The 19,381-nt window shown below is 41.9% G+C and overlaps 1 protein-coding gene across 1 annotated transcript in view; it reads right to left on the bottom strand.

The window, feature by feature from the left end:
* fbxo15 (F-box protein 15) overlaps positions 1-12,985 on the bottom strand; it is a 30,436-nt gene extending 17,451 nt beyond the window's left edge. The window contains exons 1-3 of the mRNA XM_080193773.1: positions 12,883-12,985; positions 6,731-6,835; positions 2,771-3,013 (exon numbers count right to left, since the gene is read on the bottom strand). Coding sequence (XP_080049899.1) covers positions 2,771-3,013; positions 6,731-6,835; positions 12,883-12,959 — 425 coding nt within the window. The 5' untranslated portion in view covers positions 12,960-12,985. The remainder of the gene's footprint in view (positions 1-2,770; positions 3,014-6,730; positions 6,836-12,882) is intronic.
* Between the last annotated feature and the right edge of the window lie 6,396 nt (positions 12,986-19,381).

Here is a 19,381-nt window from a genome sequence, read left to right as displayed (position 1 = left end):
TTACAGAATACAGCATCTATTAACTTATTTATTTGGGTACTACTAATTCTTCATCTGTCCTTTAGATTATGGCTAATGGTTGCAACAGCCTTTGATTATTTTAGGTCAGATGACAGAAAATAAATTTTAATTCATTCTTTACTTACGAGACATGAGCGTTTCTGGCTATGCTAACATTTATTGCTGACCTTGTTTTCTTGCTTGCTCCAAGCCACCTAACCAGCATGTCTTTTGGAATGTGGGAGAAACTGGAGCACCCGGAGGAAATCCATGCAGATATGGGAGAACGTGCAGACTCCCACACAGACAGTGATCTGGGCTGAGAACTGAACCCGGGGCCCTGAAGCTGTGAGGTAGCAGTGCTAACCACTGTGCCACAGAGGGATTTTAGACATCTTTCTAAACTGGTAATGTAATGACCGTAAGTGCTGCAAGAGGTTTAGAGTCTGGATATCTAGTCCAGAATCACTTCTTCAGTTCCAAATCACATTTTGAAAAGAAAAGCAGAAAATCCACCCACTGAGAGACAGCAGCTGGTTTGGCATCTGGTATTAACGTTTAAATGTCCCAGCTCAGCAAAATCTGGCCACACAGAGCAGCAAACCGCAATAGCAAATCACTAACACAGTTAAGATTAGAATAACAGTGCATTGCGTCTGTTCTTAGCCTGGGATGGAGGGGGCATTTTTACAACCCATTGAGTTGTAATAAGCTAATAATGATCAGGCATGATTACATTTGGTCCAAGAAAAGATGATGCATGATGCTTCTCAGAACATGACATAACATTTGTACTTAACTGTCCTCATCAACCAGTACTATTCATCCACAAAACTTCATTCCCTTTAAACAGGCTTTTCAAGGGAAATTAGGGATGGAGAATAAGTGCTCGATCAAGAAGAAACTGCTTTAATTATTAACACAGTCTGTTATTAATGTTTGCGTATTTGCCACCAGAGGAAAATTGGTTGCCTTCATGAACCCTATTTTGTGGATCAGAAGTAAAGCCATCTTCTCAACACCTAGGAAAGCAGAGCAAAAAAAGGTGGAATATTGCAGGTGCTGAAACACAAACAAAAATGCTGGAATTATTCAGCAGGCTAGGCAGCATCTATGGCATGAGTATTTCTAGAATTTTCTGTTTAGATTTACAAATGTAAAGACATAGCCCTCAATTCTTCTAGAGCTGTCAGAAAGTTAAAGGTTCCTGGACACAGAAGTTGGTTTTTGATTAGCTGGGCCAGATGCAGTGTGTGAAGGCTGTTAACAAGTCAGAAAAAGGGATAGTAGAATAGCAAAGTCCTCAGCTATACAGGTTTAACTACTGGATCGATAATCCCAGCTAATCTACCAGGGTAAGAAAACTAACAAGACGCTTTAATAAAAAGTTGGAATTAAGGCTGTGCTATGCATTACCATTAGCTCATGAATGAGAATGTGTTGAAGGCAACAGTAAATAAATGTCAGGCTGCTTAATTGTCTACAAACCAAAACCGGAACAATACCATTTTGCATCTACAAGCAAACATTTTTTGATCTGTCCAAATTTCAAACAAATTATATATATTGGTTATTCTATCCATACTATCCAGTAGTTACAAAAGTTCAAATGCAGCAGTTAAGTGAGGATAGCTCCAGTGTGAAATTAAGCAGTACAAAAACGTTGGCAAGCTGATACAAATTCTTTGGCCCACAGTTTGTGAGGAAGACACAAGGGAGGTAGAAACAAATGGATGAAGAACATGGGAAAACCATGAAATAGATGTTTGAATTTAACAGCAGGACCAAAATCATTTTTGTCTTCTGTTTTCTGCCAAGCAGCTGACCAGCTCATCACATTGTGAATCGTTTAAGGACAGTCTCTGGCAACTAGGCAAGGAGAGATGTGCGATGTGGAGGATGAAAGGACATGATGTAACTGGGGTTGAGGGAACAGTATTCCCGATCTCACTACCACCTTCTCAAGGACAGTTAGTGATTGGCAATAACCAGCAACACCCACATCCCACGAGTGAATAATAAAAAAACCTTGGGAACCCGAGTATTGTCTCCTGTAAAAATGTCAGCAAGCATTTATGCAGCATACTGGACATGTTACTTGTATTTGTGTTAAGTACTTTTGTAATGTAGGTAAAGTAGCAGTCAGTTGGGGCACAGTAAGGTGCCACAAACAGCCCTGAGATAACCAGACATCTGTTCTTTTTAGTAATGCTGGCTGAAAGATAAATATTTCTCAGGATGCCAGGTGTACACTCCTGATACTTTGCTTTGTGAAATTTAAATAAATTGGAACTTGTATGAAGTTATATACACATTATGCAGCTAGCCATGGGGACAGGACAGAGAGAATTGGCTAAAAAGGATGAAAAGAGAAAAGAACACAAATTTAAAATTACATCGCAACAGAAACAAACCCCAGCTGGATTCTGGTAACAGAAAATGTAGTGAACTAATACATCACAACATGGTTCTTGTTTGGAGAGTTTCTAGGGTAAGGACGGCAATAGTGAATTCAAATTCTATTCCACATACAGAAAAACAACAGTGTGTCTGGGGGCCCATGTATTGGGAAATATTTCTTTAATGATTGTGATATTTAGGAGATCAACACAGAGCCAAATTACATCACATTTGTGCCACAATAACATTATGTTCAAAGTAATCTATAAATGTCCACATTTTCAACATCAAATAATTTTGAATTATTACAATTCTCCCTATTGCATCTACCATTCTCCTCATACAAGATTGTACTCAAGTTCATTCTTACTTCACAGCTTCTTTGAGTTTTGATGGCAATCCTGTGTAACGGTTAATGGGTTTCAACAACTGTCCGATTCCTCTTGTGCTCAGGCCTGCACATTTGTGGATGTACTCTCTTTTCCAAAATCCTGCTGGGCTGTCCTGTATTGAAATTTTACTCAGCTTCTCAGTAGCTATGTCTGCAGCCTTGGGCTTCCAGGCCTTCCTTTTACAAGAGAAATACCTGCAGTAGATCCGGTGCCAAATTAAACTAGGAAAGATACAGAAAATGTTATGTAATTTTAAAAATTGCATTATAACTGTTTAAAAGGCAGATTTTTGTACACCAACATCATAAATTTTTATTTGATTATTCTGTTATTTGGAACTAACAATGGCAAACAAAATGTAGTGGCCTCAAAATTACACTGGGGGGGCAGGGTCAGGTGATGTAATTGCAACCGCTCTGCGCTTACATGGGCTCTGGTGCTACTCATCTTTTAATCAGATTTTTTTTATCCTGACGCACAACCCATAATTATCCGATCCCAATGTGTTTAAGCTGTGCTATGATCCTGGAAGATCCTGACTAAATTTTGGCAAATGGGAGCAGAGTTAAATCAAGAAACTCCTGGTCAGATCAAGGTGATCAGAAACAGAGATCAAGGAGATCAGAGTGGGGTTCAGTTCACAGTGAAAGTTTTGCTGGGGGATCAGGCCTGTGGTATGCTGTTGGTGTTGAAGTTATGGCCATGAGTGAAGGTGTAGATGACAGTCTCAGGGAAATGGGGCCAGAGGAGTACTTATCCCTATGCCCGGTCTCCTGAGGGTGTTGGGGATAAATTTCCAGCTGAATCTTAGAATTGGCCGCTATCCTTTCACAATCTCAATTGGAGGGACTGGACATCTCGAGTTCAATGAAGCACATTATATCCAGTCTTCCAGGCTTGGGGTTGGCTAAAAACTCTGACCATTGGTCTTACGTTATCTTGTCCTCAGTGTTTGTTGAAAAAGGATGGAGGTGGTTGGGTACGTTGGGCCCTTGCCACCTGCTGGGCCTGGGCATTTCTTCGCTCGGGATGACGACATGAAAGTGCAGAGGTTTCAGTGAAACTTGGATGAATCCTGGATGTTGCACAATGATCCCGTCACAGCTTTGGCTTTTTAAAGCACCATGGATTATCCTGAACTTTGTTCCCTCTAAATTATAATACTGATTTTGTGATTCTTTCTCTTACCTTTGGAGGTGGAAATGCCAATGTTGGACTGGGGTGGGCAGAATAAGAAGTCTCACAACACCAGGTTAAAGTCCAACAGGTTCATTTGGAATCACGAGCTTTCAGAGTGCTGCTTTCATCAGGAGTGTCTTTTGTCCTGACAAGGATGTATGACATATGATCACAGAGGCGTTGTCACCTGTAATCCTGCGAAAATCAGGATTGTTTATTTTATGGTATTTATCCACTGGCATGCTCTGATGGTGGAATGAGGGAGGACATAGTTTAATTGTTTATGGGTCTCCTTTCCATGAAGGAAGTGTACAGAGTTAGTTGTATGACACAAAGGCTGTGCAGTATTTAACTGGTTTGTTTTTCTTTTATATACTGCAATCCTTTCATTTACTTGCCAGTGTACAACTTTTAGTATCCTTTGCTTTATTTTTTTTAGATGGATAGTGCCATAACAGGATTGGCAGGCAGGTGGTTTGGTGCAGAAATAGTTGGTATGGTCTTACAAGTTCTTGTTGTGGGTGAGAATAATCCTCTGTTAGAACTACTGGGTCATTTTTTTTTTGGGGATTAAGGAATCCATGCTTGTTTCCTGAGTAGGTAGACACATCACATATCCTAGAAAAGATTGAGCTTTTTTTGTTGTTGGTGTCTCTGGCATTGTTTGGGTGGGGGAATTATATTCTGGTATATGTTTGGCATAGCTGACAATTCGTTGCGTAGTCATGATGTGGAGATGCTGGCGTTGGACTGGGGTAAACACAATAAGTCGTCTCACAACACCAGGTTAAAGTCCAACAGGTTTATTTCATTGTAAACGCCACAAGCTTTCAGAACGTTGTTCCTTCGTCAGGTGACTGCAGCGTTCTGATCAGAAACAGGGCATATAAAGGCGCACACACTTTACAGAATACTGATTAGAATGCGAGTCTTTACAACTAATCTGCTATTCAATTCGTTGCGTATCCAGCCTTGTTAGTTTAATCTTCTGTTTTGATTTAGCTGCACAGATAGTGGCAATGGTTGTTTGATTGCTTGGCTCATTAAATGGATGGTGGACATATCTGGTTGTTAGGATTTTGATGATGAGGGCAAGTGGCTTGAATCCCATTGATAGCAGGACCTAAGTGGTGCTTTTGGGTACCTAGAGAAATTAGTAATTTGCTTTTCGATATGTAGGAGTGATGAGTATTCTTGGCTTGTTGGCCCTTATGTTAAGATGTCTTTGAGCAGGTTAGGGCAGTAGTGGCTGTGTTTATCCAGGTCAGGTGGAGGTTATGTTGGACAGGAATGTAGGTTGCCCTCCTCCAAAGATATTCTCTTTTGGGAGCTTTTGGACTGCTCCCCTTCCTGATACTTGGTTCTCTGAGGATGTAGTGTACTGTTGATTGAGGGGCAAATCTGGGATATAGGTTTAACTTTCTGGAGTCTTTCTTCTGTAGGAAATTAGGCTGGTTGGTGTAGTAGGTCACCTCCTCCATATGGTTTTACATGGAGACTTCCAATCTGTCCATCTTCTAGGTTTGGGCTCTCCTGAGAGCAGTTGCCTATTCTTTATGAGGTTATGCTCTTTTGTTCCTGGCATCCTTCTGCAAAAGTGCATACAGAGAAACTACATCTGACATCTACTGGATGATCCTCACGTTCCTCTCTCTCTGGGGTTCCTTTCTTTATCCAGGTAGGTGGGGTGTTGATAATAGACTCTAATTTGTTATAGTTAACCCTAGAGGGTTTCCTTTCTCTTGTCAGGAGAATGGTCATATCTCTTCCCAAGGTAACCTGTTGATGCATGTCTTGACAATTCTTCTTCTTCTTGTTAGTAGGTTTCCTTAGTGGAAAATGATTTCAATTTTCCAGAGTTGGGGAGCCTGATTGGTGTCAGTCTGATATGACTGAAGAGGAGGGAAGTTTGTGATTTTGCCAGCCTGGCGAGTGTACAAATCATTGGCTCACTGGTTCTTGTACATGAGAGCATACGTTGCCACACCACATCCTCTACCAATGGTGGTATCCTGAAGTTCCATTTTTTCTGGGTTATCCTTTTATTGCTTGAAGATCCTGGGATCCTGACTTAGGCCCCAGTTGATTATACAAGATCCCTTGTGGGATAATATACATTGGGTAGTCCTATCTTTATTATCCTGTGGAGGAGGGTGTGCATCATGGGCCCGTGTGCTCTTGATTGTATCTCATCATCCTGAAATCCCCCACTCTTCTTTGTATGCTTTCTTTATGCATACTAGAGGAGGTAATGACTACAACAATTGCAATGATTGATTACTGGAATCATTTGTCTGAGTATTTGCTGGGCTTTTCTCCATTTACGTAGGATAATGGTTACTCAGTACTCAACTAGTTTTTGGGGATTTGTTGCGTTTTGTGGCAAATGCAAAACTTTCAATAAATACCTTCTTAAAAAAATACACCACATTCTCTGCCCCTGTATCCAGTTGTTCCTCCACCCACTAACCTTGCTTGATATGAAGACAGTACACTTGATTTTGCCTACACAATTCACAATATCAGAAGTGATCAACGTGCAAGGATGGCTCTTGATTTCTCCTTGAGCAACTTAATGATAACTATGCTAATCAAAACAAATGGTTACTTGAAGCAAATTCCAGGACTTCAGTACTTCACAGCCTGGTTAAAACGTGCCTTGTGCAATTTGGGATTTAAGTTACAGGATGATTGCTTTGCATGCAAAGATTGCTTTAATGAGTTTAAACAGTACCACGGCAGCAAATATGTTCACTTACTTGTCATTAGACACCTGGTAGAAGGACTTGCTGACACAGCCAGCACACAACAAGGATGGTACATCTAAATAGGAAAAGATTTGATGTAGAACCTCCCATGGTAAGCTAGAAATAATTTTCAGATGGTTATGTTGTAGTATGAAATATAAGATTCATCATCATCCAACACATTCTCATTTTGGTAACCTGAAAATATATTCGATCATTTTACTCAATTACTTTAATAGTAAAGAGACACCCATCATTAAGAGAGATTTAGGAAATGGACAAAAATGACAGATGTTCACAATGAATTACTTAGCAAACTGGAGATAACCTTTAAAGCATTTTATGGTTTTCATTAAACAAAAGATAGTCAATGTAATTCACATCTGTAAGACGCTCCATTTAACAAGGTTCTGGCAACACGGGTTCTGACATTCATAAGATACTGGCTAAAATTCTGCATCAGCTCCCACTTTCTGACTGAACTCATATCTCATGATAACTTTAGTGCCCAAATCTATCGCAGTCATGAATGTATCTGAAGGTTCACAACCCTCTCAAATGACAACACTTTTCCTCATCCCTAAAAAGGGATCAGGCAGAAAAGTGGAGCTGAGGTTAACAAAAAAAATTAGAATGATCTGACTAAATAACAACAGCAGGCATGAAGGACCACATATAACATAGGACACATGGCTTACTTCTGCTCCTATTTCCTATATTCTTAAATGCCTGACCCTATATCCTTAGTTTAAGGCTCTTCAGCCAGGGAAAAAAGTCTCTCTTATCAAATAACCCAAGACCCCTATATGTTTCAATGAGATCACCATTCATTCTTGTAAACTCCAGAGAATAAAAGCCCATTCTATTCAACAGTCCTTAAAGTATAGCCGTTCCAATCCAAAAATCAATCATTATTGCAGCCCCTATAAAGGCAAGTATATTCTTCCTTAGTTAAGGAGATGAAATTGCTGCACATTCCAGGTGATCTCACCAAATCCTTACATAATTGGAACAAGATTTCCTTACTCTAAACACTAACCTCCTTGGAATAAGGATAGATATGCCATTTACCTTAATTTCTTGCTGTACCTGAATTGAGAAATTACATTTGCTAACTCCCAATCCACACGGATTGGTCGAGAAGCTTAAATTTTCGAAGATCAAACAAATGTCTCCACATCCGCGCAACCACCTTTTTAAAACAGAGGATATGGGTCATCAGGTCCATGGATGTCAGCTTTTAGGTCTTTTCATCAATGTTAGTTACTTGAAATTTCTTGCTCTCACACAAGAATGCCTGCTCTGACCACGATGCTTGACTTAACTAAAACACCCTACCCTTCCGGGGACCTTTTCCCTCTATTCCCATCCTATTCATGTACTTGTCAAGACACCCCTTAAAAGTCACTACTGTATCTGCTTCCACTACCTTCCCTGGCAATAAGTTCCAGACACCCACTACTCTGTAAAAAATCTGCCTCGTACATCTGTTTTAAACCTTGCCCCTCGCACCTTAAACCTGTGCCCCCTAGTAATTGACTCTTCCACTCTGGGAAAAAGCTTCTGAGTATCCACTCTGTCCATGCCACTCATAATCTTGTGGACTTCTATCAGGTTGCCCCTCAACCAGTGTGAACAAACCAAGTTTCTCCAACCCCTCATCATAGCTAATGCCCTCCATCCAGGCAACATCCTGGAAATCTTTTCTGTACCCTCTCCAAAGCTTCCACATCCTTCTGGTGGTGAAGTGAGGGAAATTGGGTATGGTAAGAAAACAAAATCACAAAACGGTTTCATCACAGGAGACTATTCAGCCCAATCCTTCCATGCAATTTAGAAAGAGTAATCTAGCTAGTCCCATTAACTGGTTACTTCCCTGTTGCCATGCAATTTTTTCCTCCTTCTGTTAGTTATCCAACTTCCCCCACAAAAACCACAATTTTGAATCTTCCTCCAGCACCCTTCTCTCCATGTCTGCATCTGTTTCCTCCGGGTGCTCCAGTATCCTCCCACAGTCCAAAGATGTGCAGATTAGGTTGATTGGCCATGCTAAATCTTCCCTTAGCATCAACAGGACTGGCAGGGTAAATAAATGGGGTTACAGGATAGGGCCTGGGTGCGATTGTGGTTGGTGCAATGCGTCAAATAACCTCTTTCTGCCATGTGGGGATTCTGTGATTCTCTGTATCCTGTTACTCAGCAAACTTTGTATTTAACTTTAATATGCCTTTTATTCCAGAGGCTTCGACTTTCTTGACAAGCTCATTATGTCAAGTTTATTGAACATCTTTTGGAAGCTTAAATAGACCAAATCAGCCACATTACCCTCATCAAGTCTGTTGTCTCATCAAAAATTTCAATAAAATTAACTGAAACATAATTTGTCTTTTAAAAGGATCTGTGCTGGCTTTCCTCAGAGTTCCTTAGAATATAGGAATGAGATAGAGAATCAGGTGAACTCGTGCGACAACAATAATCTCTCCCTCAATGTCAACAAAACAAAGGAGATTGCCATCGACTTCAGGAAGCACGAAGGAGAACATGCTCCTGTCTACTTCAACGGGGATGAAGAGCTTCAAGTTTTTAGGTGTCCAGATCACCAATAACCTGTCCTCAATCCCCGATGCCGACACTACAGTTAAGAAAGCCCACCGACACCTCCACTTTCTCAGAAGACTAAGGAAATTTAGCACATCAGCTATGACTCTCACCAACTTTTACAACTGCACCACAGAAAGCATTCTTTCTGGTTGTATCACAGCTTGGTATGGCTCCTGCTGTGCCCAAGACTGCAAGAAACTACAAAAGGTCATGAATGTAGTCCAATCCATCACGCAAACCAGCCTCCCATCCATTGACTCCATCTACACTTCCCACTGCCTCGGCAAAGCAGCCAGCATAACTAAGCACCCCACGCACATACCCAGACATTCTCTCTTCCACCTTCTTCCTTCAGGAAAAAGATACAAAAGTCTAAAGTCACGTACCAACCGACTCAAGAACAGCTTCTTCCCTGCTACTGTCAGACTTTTGAATGGACTTACCTTGCATTTAAACTGATCTTTCTCTACACCTTAGCTATGACTGTAACACTACATTCTGCACGCTCTTGTTTCTTTTTCTATTAACGGTATGTTTTGTCTGTATAGCACACAAGAAACAATACTTTTCACTGTATGTTAATACATGTGACAATAATAAATCAAATCAATTGATCCACACATGTCCAAGTGACTAAATTTTGTCTCCAATTATTATCTGTAGAAGCTTTCATGTGGGACTGATAGCAGCTAGGTTTATCTTTTACACCCTTTTCTGAACAAATAATGTAATATTATATCCAAATGTCCAGTCCTCTGGCACCACCCCCTTTTTCAACAAGGAGTAGAAAATTGTACCTTTGCAGTGCCCAGCTTGATGTCCCTCAGCTTTTACATATGCATCCCATTTAGTTCTGGTTATTTATCAACTTTTAAGTATAGCCAGATTTTCTGGGATTTCTGCTTTTTAAACCTACTATCTCAACTAACTCCTCTTTCACCATTGATAGAAAGAGTCCTGGCAAAGCAAGCAGAAATATCTTAGTCAAAGATCACTCCCAAGTCATCTCAAAATTGACCACCCAAGAGATAACTAATGATTTAACTGAAATTATTTTAAGATTTGCTGTATGCAATAATTTAGTATGGTAGATCAAGATCAAAGAACAAAAAATTACAGCACAGAAACAGGCCCTTCGGCCCTCCAAGCCGGCACCAACCATGCTGCTCGACTGAACCACCAGGGATCATATCCCTCTACTCCTATCCTATTCATGTATTTGTCAAGATGCCCCTTAAAAGTCACTACCGTATCCGCTTCCACCTCCCCTAGTAACGAGTTCCAAGCACCCATCACCCTCTGTGTAAAAAATCTGCTTTGTACATCTCCTTTAAACATTGCCCCTCTGACCTATGCCCCCTAATAATTGACTATTCCACCCTGGGTAAAAGCTTCTGACTATCCACTCTGTCCATGCCTCTCATAATCTTAGAGACTTTTATCAGGTCGCCCCTCAACCTCCATCATTCCAGTGAGAACAAACCAAGTTTCTCCAACCTCTCCTCATAGCTAATGCCCTCCAACGTCCTGATAAATCTTTTCTGTACCCTCTCCAAAGCCTCCACATCCTTCTGGTAGTGTGGCGACCAGAATTGAACACTATATTCCAAGGTTGTGTAAAGCTGCAACATGACTTGCCAATTTTTAAACTCAATGACCTGGCCGATGAAGGCAACCATGCCAAATGCCTTCTTGACTACCTTCTCCACCTGCATTGCCTTGACCTGTGCACCCAGATCCCTTTGCCTATTAATACTCTTAAGGGTTCTGCCATTTACTGTATATTTCCTATCTGTATTAGACCTTCCAAAATGTATTACCTCACATTTGTCTGGATTAAACCCCATCTGCCATCTCTCCTCAAAAAAATCCTTAACCAAAAATAATTGTATCAATATGATAAGCGGTCTGCTACAAAGCTTCCATTCAGAACTCAAGAAGTGCAGCTAGTTTTACTAAGTGACTGACACGGAAGAAAACCAATGCACGTTGGTCCTCTTAACATACTAGAGGGAAAAGAGAAACTTGCAAGGAATATATAAATTTCACTAGTTTTCATCTCTTTTATCTCTCAATGGTGATCAGATTTGCAAATCCCATTTTATCACCTTTTGCTTCAAGTGACTGGAAGGATCTTGAAGGCAAAATTGGATTCCATTTTGGTCCAAAACTGAAACATTACATCATTGAATAACTGAACAAAACGTGAAGTACAATTGTTTCCTAATATAAAAAAGTTGTCATTATAGTTTGAGCATGCAACATCTAAATAACTACAATCAAGGAATATACATATTATTTAACCTACTTGACATAATCTTTAAAAGTTTCTAGTGCTATTAAAATAAAGCAAAAATAGGATTAAACTTTATTAGTATCACAAGTAGGCTTACATTAACACTGCAATGAAGTTACTGTGAACATCCCCCCGTCACCACACTCCGGTGCCTGTTCGGGTATAGAGGAAAAATTTAGTATGGCCAACACATCTTTCAGACTGTGGGAGGAAACCCATGCAGACATGGGGAGAGTGTGCAGGCTCAGCACAAATAGTGACCCCAAGACAGGAACTGAACCCGGGTCTCTGGCGCTTTGAGACAGCAGTGCTGAGCACTGTGCTACCTTGCCGCCCATAGTATCATCGCACCACAACTAGTTACTGTTTTTTAAAAAACACTTATGTAAATAGCTGAGGAGCTAAATCATTTTGGGTTGATTGCAAGTGATCACAGCTTGAAAATTCAAGAAGAGAAGGAACCACTGCAAATGCAGAAAATCCAAATCAATAGCAAATAGCAGAAATGTAGCCTCTGAAAGGTGGAAAGGGAGGTTAACAACCTGTAATGGTGGCAGGTGGTTTAACCCTCATTTTTCCCCTCTCTTGCCAATATAGCAAATAATATTCAATGGGTAATGTTACAGCCAACAGTGCAAAACTCAGCAAGTGGTACATTTAAGGTTTCTACACATAAAAGGAGGCAGGGCAGAGCTGGCTAGGCTGACCTATCTAAGCCATTGGTTCAGCAACATATGCTGGACAGGAAAGGGCTGTGCTGGGCTATCTGAGCCATTGAGTGTACAGTATGTGCTGTCAAGATGTGGAGGTGCCAGTGTTGGACAGGGGTAAATACAGTAAGAAGCCTCATAACTTCATGTTAAAATCCAACAGGTTTATTTGGTAGCAAAATCCACTAGCCTTCAGAGCACTGCCCCTTCATCAGATGGCCACTCACCTTACGAAGGGGCAGCACTCTAAAAGCTAGTGGATTTTGCTCCCAAATAAACCCGTTGGGCTTTAACCTGGTGTTGTGAGATGTCTTACAATATGTGCTGAGCAGTGTTGGCCTGGATTATCTGAGCCCTTGACTGAGCAGCATGTGCTGGACGGGGCTGGACTAACTGAGCCCCAAGACCGTGCAGCGCATTCAGGGCAGGGCTGAGCCGAGCTACCTGAGCCCCTGGCTGTGCATGCAACATGTGCTAGGCAGGACTCAGTCATTGACTTCGTAAGTACGTGTTGGGCAGGACCCCTGTCACTAACTTCCCCCTTCCCGGACCCTTACCTCGCGACCCCGAGTTGTCCGCGCCGGCCGCTTTGCACCCTCTTACCCGACGCCACCCAACCGACACCCGTTGCCATGGAAACCAGCCAGGCGCGCGGAAGGGGTGGGGGGGGGGGGGAGTTTAAACGGCCTGGCAGTTAGCTCACGGGGTTTTCTCTGGGAGCAGTGGAAATATCCACCTGCCCGCACTTTACACAAACTGTGGAGAATGCGGAAGGACGCTGCTTCCCAACCGTCACCAACTACCACCCAACAATGGAAGGCGGGGTCAAACGTGACTGACGGCTGTAATCCACCAATGGAAATTCCATATTGACGCCAGGACAAATCAGAATCAAGGGGCGGGGCTCGTGCCGGAGTGACGTGTGAGGCAGAGCCAGGCGCTTGTTAGTAAACAAAAGAGCGGCACGTGGCAGCAATCATTGGGGAAAGAACTCTGTTCAGTTGGTGAAGATTTGTAAGCTCGCACTACCTATTTGAAACAAAAACAAAATGGTGGAAAAGCTCAACAGGTCTGTGGTAGCATCTGTGGAGAGAGAAACAGAATTCGTGCTTCGAGTCCATATGATTTCAGAGCCAGTTGAATCTGCACCTACTGTGCTTGGAGGCATTTCACATGATGCTCCTATGTGGCCCCTGAATTTCCACACTGGGTTAATGAATGCAAAACACTGTGGCTGCTGAAAGTGTAGGTTCCCTTGCAATTGAGTTCCTTGTTGCTGTTTCCAGGTCAGTAGCTGCATTACTAACTAGTACAAGGAGTACTTGGGCTTATTTATCACTAAAATTGAGATGATCCGTTCAGCTGTGCGTACTGCTTCTCTCCATTCCCTTAGCCCATCAGACCAGCCTTCCCCAAACTTGTGTTTTTCTCTGATTTCTTTCATTTCTCTTCCACGCTTTTCAAGCTCATGTTGGCCTTGGGTCCTATCTCCTTAAATTCTTGTCACATCGCTCACCACTGAACTTCCCTTCCTGACCCAATATTTACATAAAACAGTACAGCACAATACAGGCCCTTTGGCCCTCAATGTTGTGCTGAGCTATGTCTGAACCCAAGATCAAGCTATCCCATTCCCTATCATTCTGGTGTGCTCCATGTGCCTTTCCAATAACTGCTTGAAAGTTCCTAAAGTGTCCTACTCCATTATCACAGCAGGCAGTGCATTCCACAGCTGAATCACTCTGAGTAAAGAATCTACTTCAGACATCCCTCCTATATCTCTCACCGTGAACCTTAAAGTAAAGGAACACCTAGTAACAACTACATCTACCCGAGGAAATAGTCTCTGCATGTCCACTCTATCTATCTCCCTCATCATCTTATAAACCTCTAAGTTGCCTCTCATCCTCCTCAGCTCTAAAGAGAAAAGCCCCAGTTCCCTCAACATTTCCTCATAATATCTACTCACCAAATCAGGTAGCATCCTGGTAAATCTCCTCTGCACTCTCTCCAATGCTTCCACATCCTTCTTATAGTGAGGTGACTAGAACTGTACACAATATTCCAAATGTGGTCTCACCAAGGTCCTGTATAGTTGCAGCATAATCCCAAGGCTCTTAAACTCAAACCCCCCTGTTAATAAACACTAACACACTATAAGCCTTCTTCATGGCCCTTTCCACTTGAGTGTCAGCCTTCAGAGATCTATGGATATGAACCCCAAGATCTCTCTGTTCCTCCACATTCTTCACAACCCTGCCGTTGACCCTGTAATCCGCATTCAAGTTTGTCCTACCAAAATGAATCAACTCGCACTTATCAGGATTAAATTCCATCTGTCACTTTTCGGCCCAGCTCTGCATCCTATCGATGTCTCTTTGTAGCCTATAAGAGCTCTCCACCTCATCCACTACTCCACCAATCTTGGTGTCGTCAGCAAATTTACTAACCCACCCTTCAGCCCCCTCTTCCAAGTCATTGATAAAAATCACAAATAGCAGAGGACCCAGCACTGATCCATGTGGTACACCACTGGTAACTGGCCTCCAGTCTGAAAATTTTCCCTCCACCACCACCCTCTGTCTTCTACTTATCCAATCAGCCAAATTTCCTTCTATCCCACACCTCCTTACTTTCTTCATGAGCCTACCATGGGGAACCTTATCAAACACCTTACTAAAATTGAGTGGAGTTCTGGCAGGAGGGGATTTCCACCCACCCCTGCAAATCCTCTCCTCCCCCAATCTATTTCCCTGAGTGGGGGTAATTTATAACATATAATCGCCACCTAGAAGGATTTCTATCATCAAATGGGAGTCCCCCAATATGACAGCACAAACCAATAGTGCTGCTACCAAGGAGATGCTAAAGCATCAGAAGAGGTGCAAAGACCATAGAGGCACAAATCTCCTAAAGTAGGAATCAGGTGTCCTACTGAAGTCCATGACCAACATCATGGTATTGTTAATGGTTCCCTTTCCTCTGGTATTGTTCCTCATTCCCTTCAAACTTGCCACCATCACCCCACTCAAACTTCGCACTCTTGACGCCTTTACAACCCTTTACCCTTACAACCTGTTGCCCCATCCCCCAACTCGTTTTATTCTCTTTGGGTGTGCTATTACCTCTCAAATCCATGCAGATCTTTCCCAGAACTCCTTGTTTGAATCCCTCCAAATAGGTCTTTGGCCCTGCCACAGTAGCAAAATACCCTCTATCAAAGTTGACTATACGATTGTAACAAAGGTAAAATATCCTCCTTGAACTTCTCCATCTGCTTGCAGCCTTGGATACGGTTGGCCACACCAACATCCCCCCTTCCTTTCCCAGTCCAGTTTGGTGGGATTACACTAATCTATTCAGACATAGCCAGAGAATCACCTGCAATAGCTTCTTTTCCCACTTCTAGATCATTACTCCTGGAACCCCCAAGAATGTATGGGTAACCCTATCCTTTTTCACATATATATGTTTCTCCTGCAGTTGGACTCTTAAGAGAATTAAAGGGCATGGGGATCAAGCAGAAAAGTGGAGTTAAGGCTGAGTGTTAGATATAATATTAAATGGAACAGTAAAATCAAGCTTAAACCTATACCTGTTTATATTTTTATATCCAAAAACACAAGCTCCACATGCTAATGACATTCTACTGTATCTTAGTAACACCTCTCTCAACCCCCCCACCACTGTCTCCAATTTATCATATTGTTCATCTGGCATTCAGTAAAGAGCAGAAAGTTGCTCCAACTTGCCTTGATTTATTATTGTCATATATATTAGTACACAATGAAAAGTGCTATACAGACAAATTATACTGTACAGAGAAGGAAAAGAGTGCAGAATGTAGTATTACAGTCATAAGGTATAGAGAAAAATCAACTCACTATGAGGTAGGTCCATGAAGCTCGTAACCATTTCCACTTCGTCCCTGTTGACGTAGACAGGGGCATGTCCCTCACTATGCTTCCTGAAGTCAATGACTATCTCTATCTTAAGTTCTAAGAAACAAGACTTAGAAATGGCTTGTCAGAAAAGCCAAAAACTAAAAAAAATTAAAAACATTTCTAATGAGTACTATTATTATTAATACAGCAACATCCTTTTTGCTATTGCAGGGTGCATTATTTTAACTTCCCCAAATAAATTAATATTCAATTTATATTGTAGAACAGAGGCTTTGTAAATGTTAATCTGGCAAATATGGCCAGATAAAAAGTTTGCAACTTAAAAAGACGCCATTAGGAATGACAATGCTATTCAATTTAATATATCTATTTTGAGCAGGGGAACAGTGCCTCTGTTACATAAATCTGAGCTAAAAAGAGCAAAATAAAATCTCTTAACCTTTTGAACCTGTGAATTGGATGTTGCTGAGAACCCTAATGATTTATGATAGGTGTACAAAACAATCACATACGCCAGTGGAAACGCACTGTTCTGTGGATCTCTCTTGGCGCTGGTCCCTTAAGAATAAAAATTCAATTATCTGATTTCCAGTTTCCATTGAAATCTAAAACAGTTTCAATTCCAGCTGTTTTAACTATTCTCCCCCAAAGGATACCTGCATAATCTGAGAGCCCAAGAAATCATTGCTGCATTGCCTATCATCCATTTCCATACAGACATTTCCATATTAACCTTTGTGCATCTCTATTATGCCATAGCCTATGAGATTATAGATAGTGGCTTTATTCCAACCTTTCTTCTGGTTCTCTCTCCTCACCCCAATGCCCTATTCCTTGGCATTACAATTAATAAAGCACATCCTCCTTCTCTAAACCTGTTTTACCCATGGGTTGAATGCATAAATCCAATATAATAGATTTTCAAAAATAAAATCATCTATATTCACTGATAAATAACTGAAGAATACTGGAGGTCAGTCGGTGCACATGTAGAAGTAAGACCTGCCATTGGAGAAGCAGCTCTGTCTTTCCTATGAATGCTGCTTCTTCAATCACTGCTGTACTCTGTTTGACCTTTAGGCAGCTTAGTGGTTGACTTGTTTTAAAGTAAAATGGAACCATGAAGGTCAGAAGCAGTAGCTTTTTATAAAAAGCCAGTCTTTCAGTTCTGAAGTCTGAAGGCTGCACAGTTTAGAACATAGAACACTACAGCACAAACAGGCCCTTCGGCCCACAAGTTGCGCCGATCATATCCATACCTACCAGGCCTATCTATAATTCTCAATCCCATTAAATCCCATGTACTCATCCAGAAGTCTCTTAAAAGACCCCAACGAGTTCGCCTCTACCACCACCGATTACACTCACTCACCACCCTCTGAGTGAAAAACTTACCCCTGACGTCTCCTCTGTACCTGCTCCCCAGCACCTTAAACCTGTGTCCTCTCGTAGCAACCATTTCAGCCCTGGGAAATAGCCTCCAAGAATCCACCCTATCTATACCTCTCAACATCTTATAAACCTCTATCAGGTCGCCTCTCAACCTTCGCCTCCCCAGGGAGAAAAGATCTAGCTCCCTCAATTTATCCTCATAAGGCATGCCACCCAATCCAGGCAACATCCTTGTAAATCTCCTCTGCACCCTTTCAATAGCTTCCACATCCTTCTTGTAGTGAGGCGACAAGAACTGCACACAGTATTCCAAGTGGGGTCTGACAAGGGTCTTATAAAGTTGTAGCATTACCTCCCGACTCCTAAACTCAATCCCTCAATTAATGAAGGCTAGCACACCATATGCCTTCTTGACCACATCCTCCACCTGCGAGGCCGATTTAAGAGTCCTATGGACCCGGACCCCAAGGTACTTCTGCTCCTCAATACTGCTAAGAGTCCTACCCTTGATATTGTACTCCTTCATCCCATTGGACCTGTCAAAGTGGACCACTACACATTTATCCGCGTTGTTCTCTGCCCAGTCTTGCATCTTATCTATGTCTCGCTGCAACTTCTGACATCAGATGACAAGAACTTCCATTTACAACACCCAGGCACTGATGCTGTGTACTGGGTGCACCCCTTCTCCTAGGCTATAGAACCATGGAAAAGTCATGGCACAGAAAGAGGCCAACCAGCCCATCACGTCTGTACTGGCCAAAAAAATGAAAAAATAGCTGTAATTTCTCATCCTACGTTCCAGCACCTGGTTTGTAGCCCTGCGGGTTACAACACTTCAGGTGCAGGCCAAGGTTCTAGGTTGGGGATTTCTGCCTCCACCACCAAACCAGGCAGCAAATTCCAGACATCCACCACTCTCTGCATGAAGAGTCCTTCCTCAAGTCCCCTCTAATCCTATCAATCATGTTAAATCTGCATCCCCTATTAATTGATCTCTCCATGAGGGGAAAATTCCCTGTCCACTCTATCCAGGCCTTGTAATCTCAATTCAGTCATCTCTCAAGCTACTCTGTTCTAAGGAAAATAACCCTAGCCTTTCCAATCTTTCCTCATAGCTGCAAATTTCTAGCCCAGGGAATATTTTGTAAATCTTTCTCCAGAGCAGTTATGCCCATGAAATGTGACCAGAACTGTACAAAAAATTGCAGCTGTTTTATATAGTTCCAGCATTACATCCCTGATTTTGTATTCTGTGTCTCATTCAATAAAGGAAAACTTTCTATAAACTTTCTTTATCACTCATCTGCCTGTCTTGCCACCTTCAGGGACCTGTGAACATACACTCCAAGGTCTCTCACTTTCTCCACCCCTCTCAATATCCCCCCCATCCCTCTCCCTATTTATTGTGTATTCCCTTACTTTGTCTGCATTATCTTACATTTCTCCAAATTAAGTTCACCAATTTTCGTGTCAGCTTCAAATTTTCTGGTTGTGCTTCCCATATTTAAGTCCAAATCATGAAGATATCCAATATATACAGCATGGTAGCACAGTAGTTAGCACTGCTGCTTCACAGTGCCAAGGGTCTGGATTCGATTCTCAGCTTGGGTCACTGTCTGTGTACAGTTTGCACGTTCTCCCCGTGGCTGTGTGGGTTTCCTCTGGGTGCTCCGGTTTCCTCTCACTTTCTGAAAGACGTGCTCATTAGGAGCATTGACCCGAACAGACGCCGGACTGTGGCAACTAAGCGAATTTC

Source organism: Carcharhinus amblyrhynchos, chromosome 8, assembly GCF_965287045.1.
Source record: "Carcharhinus amblyrhynchos chromosome 8, sCarAmb.v2.hapA, whole genome shotgun sequence".
In the NCBI taxonomy this organism is placed as follows: Eukaryota; Metazoa; Chordata; class Chondrichthyes; order Carcharhiniformes; family Carcharhinidae; genus Carcharhinus; species Carcharhinus amblyrhynchos.
Note: the sequence above shows the minus strand (reverse complement) of the source record. Positions and strands in the feature narration are given on the sequence as shown.